We start from the raw sequence: 6,000 nt of genomic DNA on the forward strand, positions 1-6,000 counted from the left end.
TGGCCGTACACCTCTGGTGATCGTGGAGGGGACATTGAATAGTGCACGGTACAGCCAAACCGTCATCGAACCCATCGTTCTACCATTCCTAGACCGGCAAGGGAACTTGCTGTTCCAACAGGACAATGCACGTCCGCATGTATCCCGTGCCACCCAACGTGCTCTAGAAGGTGTAAGTCAACTACCCTGGCCAGCAAGATCTCCGGATCTGTCCCCCATTGAGCATGTTTGAGACTGGATGAAGCGTCGTCTCACGCGGTCTGCACGTCCAGCACGAACGCTGGTCCAACTGAGGCGCCAGGTGGAAATGGCATGGCAAGCCGTTCCACAGGACTACATCCAGCATCTCTACGATCGTCTCCATGGGAGAATAGCAGCCTGCATTGCTGCGAAAGGTGGATATACACTGTACTAGTGCCGACATTGTGCATGCTCTGTTGCCTGTGTCTATGTGCCTGTGGTTCTGTCAGTGTGATCATGTGATGTATCTGACCCCAGGAATGTGTCAATAAAGTTTCCCCTTCCTGGGACAATTAATTCACGGTGTTCTTATTTCAATTTCCAGGAGTGTACATGCTAGGTTCGCCTTTACCTCATGGAACATTTCTTTGTACCTGCAAAATATCCATTTTCTTTCACTGCATAGTTGAAGCTTTATGCATCACAACAGAGTGGTAATGCGTTTTGTCCATTACATTTGTGGGATTGCGGGAAATGTTTTGCAGCAGAACGTTATCCTCCAAGCTCATGAACGTGTTCGTCGACACTTTTATTGAAACTGTCTTATTCACATGTACTGCAATGTTGTTGTTAATGCAACACCAATACAAAAAACTTCTTCATAATACCTGATGACTAAAGAACACTTCAGTGCCACGAAATACAGAGCAGACGAACGTTGATGCATCTAATGCGTGCTGTTTATTCATGGTCTGGCAACAGGAGCGCTTTACCAGCCGATCCACTTATGACATGGTGGGGAAACCCGTCTCCCCGTTGGTGTTACCTGGGCAACAGCGTCACGTCCCGCTCCAGTCATCTAAACGTCAAACCTCGCAACTAATTTTAAACATACTGTAACTGAGGCGTTGATACTGTTCTCAAAAGTATCTGAGACATGCATCTAAATTGAAATATAAGGCAATCGGAATAGGTTATTGCAGTGAGAACACCAGCATTTCCCATGTTTACTTGTTTTTACAAGAGTTGTTTGCTTTGACGTGAGTATATACGTAACTTCTGAAACACTTTCCCATAGCACCTTCTGATACGCTAGAAGCTATAACATAGTTTACAACTCTCGTAGCTGATCCTAAATCTATGATGTATAACGTAGGGCGGAAAGGCAATACTTTTGGTCTTAGTAGTGTAGGCTTCCCATCTTAGTGCATATAATGACAGATTCTCACATGACAGTCCTGCTTGGGAGAGTTTATGCCGCAAATAGAATTCACATTCCTTGCGATTAAGTTTCAGCATGTATTTCAGTCTTAAGAGAATTAACTAAATGACGCGCCGCTCTGTGGACTATGGTTTGTCAGAAACCCCATTTTGCTATTATGAACCGTTCACGAAGCAAAAGGGGTGTTACGTCTCAACACAACTCACCCTGTACTCAAATATAGTACGGTAATTTTTTTTAAAAAAAAGAAATTTGAAACGTGACATGTCTACTTCTGTGTAGAAATGTATGACAGTGGTATGCCTATAACACATAATTACACAACATTAACAGTTAAGGAATCTCAATCTGCATTCGTGCAGTTAACCATTCCCTTCCTCAATTCGTTCGTTCGCGGTTTAAGGTCTCTATAATAATATTAAACCTTTAACATTAACAATTTCTGTAACAACATAAGTCCTTAGGAGTCTTCTTAGAGACTGTTTCTATTCACGGAATTACAATCAAATTTAGTACAGTCTTTTGATAATGATAAACGACATAAATGGGTCAGTAAAATGATTTATTGTCATTAAAACACCAGTCTTACAATGGACGCTGCAGACCCTCCTGGGACTAACATGGGGTATAATTAATATAAATTTGTTGTAGATAAATAATAAAAAGAGATTATGAATCACCTACAGTTGTAATCAGGACTACTCCAAATATAGCTTAAGTAAAGTGCTTTATTAAAGAAACCTCTCACGTTTTATTGTTTGAATAGATAGTAATGATAGGTACTGAAGCTCTGGGAAAACTATGTAATTGTATGTACTGTGTCTTGCCAAAATTTACTGTTAGTCTAATTTGTTGATATTTTCATAGTCAGTAGTCACAGTCATATCAGTAGGATGTGTTACTGTCTTTTTTTTAATTGCCGTACATGTATTTTACAAGTCGAAAATAATTAACATGTATCAAGTAGGATAGAGGACTCGAATATAAACCTACATGGTTGCTTCAAATTCAGAATTCCTGCCACCAAGTAATGGACATGAAAAACATACACAGCCATTTCTATCGTGTGGCTACGCTGATTACTATCGTATCTTATGAAAATGTAATGACAGTCTTTTTGTTCTGAACAACTGGCAGATATTTCAGACTATTCCGTTAGCTGTCCTTTCTATAAGAGGAATAGTAGTATCTCTCTCAAGCTACCATAATTTTATCATGTGTATTAAGGAAAAAATTTTCACGTTGCGTCACTGTAAATCGAAGTTCGTTAATATGTATTAGAACCAGCACAGAATACAAATGTGCTCTTCGATAGGCCGTAACAGATGGCATAAAATTGAGAAAGCCTTTCGCTTTGATATGAATATGAAACTCCTTCACTACGTTTTCTATCACGCCTTATTTACAGGATGGCCCGTAGTTATGCACATTTCATTTCACTGACTGCAGCATTTGTAATTCTGGATAAATAGTTTCGGTGTGGCAACAACGTGTAGTCTGAGCGTGGGGATAACGGTTACTGGACTTACAACCATTAGTGTAAGACAGACAGCATGGCGGAACAGTTGTCTCTGAAACAGGGTGCGCATTGAGGTGCGTTTGTATACAGCAACAAACAATTACGCGGAGGTGAGACGGAGGATGGCGGTCGAGTTTGGAGGAAATGGAGCATCTGTGTTAACAATCGCAAAAAATAAACAATACATTTGTCAGTATTGGTAGTATTTTGCATGCGATGGGAGAGGCTAGGCCGCAGAGTAGCATACTGATGATAAAGGGCTCGTGTGCTTGAAGCCGTAAGCTCGTCCCGTGATAAGCAGGTGTCGCTGATTTTCTCTGCTTGACAGTGCTTGAAGAGTTCATAAACCAAAAGTGATATGGATCGCTAGCTTTAGTTGCACTTTTCATTGATTGGTAAACGTCTTTACGTTTTCTTCTATTGCATTAAGACCATCTGTGTAACGTGGGAATGTTTCTGACATTGTGTTGTATGTTACAGGGTCAAAACAAAGATGTTCAGATTCCGTTCCTAGTAATGTCTGCACTAGCTTCAATCGGCTCACTTCCCGCCTTCTTCCTCAAAGAGACAAGGAAACGACAAATGCCAGAGACCTTGGCAGACGTACACAGAATGAAAAAGGCACTCAAAGTGAGGAAACTCTCGGCGCCAGACCTGACAGCAGAGTACGTCAACAACGGTAACGTCGGAGAAGATGGAAATAGCCAACGCGGCCTACCTTAAGTTGCTGTTACTGTTGTAGAACCGCAGAAGTACTACCGCCGTGAAAACAGAAAAGTAAAACTTGTAACAAAACTAGATACAATTTGTGAGTATGGTTAATTACGGAGACCGCAAATACTGAGCCCTCCTTCAAAAATCCAGACTTTTTCAACTCTTGTATTATTTTAATACTCTGTAGAATAAGTTTTCTAACATTGTGACCTCTAACAAGAATAAAAAAAGTTGTGAATTAGAAATATTGTTTCTTAGTGAGCTGTGAGCCTATCCTAATTTCGTGGTGGCTGCGGCGTTCTGTCCATATGATATTGCGTTTTTTTTTTTTTTCGTTTTTCGCTTTCTTATCCCTCTCTCTCTTTTTCTTTTGCCCCACGACATTGGTACTGAAAATTTCGTTTCATATTTCAGTCAGATTCTTTGTGATTAAATAATTACAAATGAAAGTATAAGATTTCTTCTTTCTGTAATCTCTCCAACAAATTGTAGACGTTTTGTCTGTGTACGCTTTAACCTTTTGACTGGTAATATTTTACAGACCCTTTTGTCTGACAGCTCCGAAATTTATTTAAGACACAAGTATTTCTCGTGAGAAGTATCATGTAAACTGAAATAGCGGAGAGAGAGAAGTGTTGTAATAAATCATCAAATAAGTCCGAAATTGTTTGCGAAGATAAACGTGGAATAAAACGTGAGATACAAGGACATGAAAATCAGTTTTCACACACGTTTGTACTACAGAGCGAGACACACACACACACACACACACACACACACACACACAGAGAGAGAGAGAGAGAGAGAGAGAGAGAGAGAGAGAGAGAGAAAGTTGCGTGCACCTACATAAGAAAATAGGTGGTTGTCATAGAGGAAGATACAGCTAAACAGGGCATTGAGAGTCGTATGGAGAACCGACAAATCTAAGCACAAATGCAGACAGATAAAAATGAATATTGAAGCAAAATAGGTTATTCTAATTTAGGTATGTTTTTTCAACATTCAGTCCTCATATAGTAGGTAAAAAATACAATTAGGATCAAGTATTAAAATGAACAAGCAACACCTGCACAACTAGAAAAAAAGGAAAAAGCAAAAAAAATTACATTACCATACCTGGTGGATATTTGCTGGAAAACTATGTAAGAAATTTCGTAACAGTTATCTTAAAATTAGCTTTGGCTCAGAGAATAAACCGAGACTAAACACAGAACACACAAAACTAAAAGGTATGATCAGTCAGCTACTGTGACATGTTCTATACTATACAAACAGGACAAAAATTTAGAGCAAGATATAACCTCTCCATACTAAATAAACATCTTAGAGAAAAACAGCAGTCATTGGCAGACAGAAGCCATAATCTTTTAGTTCTTCATATAAAAGAAGAAGGAGAATTACATGATTATTATAGTGTACCTATTACGAACAATACAAATCGAAATTCAAAATAATGTATTGAGAACTTGGAAAATATTCTTCTCAGTGCACATAATTCAGATCAAAAGACAGTTGTAAATTTCCATTCAATAAAAATCTATTTAAATTGTGGATAATAAAATGTAATGACAGAGTGTTTCTCTGATATCATAAATGTAACAAAGTAAAATATTATTATGGTTCACATATACCGTTAAAGATATGAAAATATTAGTAAATACGAGTATAAACATACAGTCAATAAATGTACGTTTATAATGGTTTGATTTTCCTCATGTAAGTACCAATGCCTAAATTTTTATAAATAATCAGCATTGGCGGCCGAAGACTTCCGGCATAAGTAGTCAGCCTCATTCTGCCAACGGCCTTGTCAAAGTGGGCGGAGGAGCGGATAGAGGTTCAGGGCACTCTCTTGTCCTAGGGGTGGGAAATTGCCCCTAAAGGCGGAAGAATCAGCAATGATCAACGACATGAGGATGCAGAAGGCAATGGAAACCACTGCATTAAAGACACGTAACGTGTATCCACAGGACATGTGGCCTGCAGTTGAAGAAGTGTCATGATGATCTCTCCATTGGCAAAAGATTCCGGAATAGTCCCCCATTCGGATCTCCGGGAGGGGACTGCCAAGGGGGAGGTTACCATGAGAAAAAGATTGAATAATCAACGAAAGGATAATGTTCTACGAGTCGGGGCGTGGAATGTCAGAAGCTTGAACGTAGTAGGGAAACTAGAAAATCTGAAAAGGAAAATGCAAAGGCTCAATCTAGATATAGTAGGGGTCAGTGAAGTGAAGTGCAAGGAAGACAAGGATTTCTGGTCAGATGAGTATCAGGTAATATCAACAGCAGCAGAAAATGGTATAACAGGTGTAGGATTCGTTATGAATAGGAAGGCAGGGCAGAGGGTGTGTTACTGTCAACAG

The 6,000-nt window shown here is 39.4% G+C and overlaps 1 protein-coding gene across 1 annotated transcript in view; it reads left to right on the top strand.

Annotated features, from left to right (window-relative positions):
* Positions 1–3,880, top strand: part of LOC126336703 (solute carrier family 22 member 7-like) — a 186,641-nt gene extending 182,761 nt beyond the window's left edge. The window contains exon 11 of the mRNA XM_050000664.1: positions 3,402–3,880. Coding sequence (XP_049856621.1) covers positions 3,402–3,644 — 243 coding nt within the window. The 3' untranslated portion in view covers positions 3,645–3,880. The remainder of the gene's footprint in view (positions 1–3,401) is intronic.
* The last annotated feature ends 2,120 nt before the right edge of the window (positions 3,881–6,000 follow it).

The sequence above is a fragment of the Schistocerca gregaria genome, chromosome 2, assembly GCF_023897955.1.
Source record: "Schistocerca gregaria isolate iqSchGreg1 chromosome 2, iqSchGreg1.2, whole genome shotgun sequence".
NCBI lineage: Eukaryota > Metazoa > Arthropoda > Insecta > Orthoptera > Acrididae > Schistocerca > Schistocerca gregaria.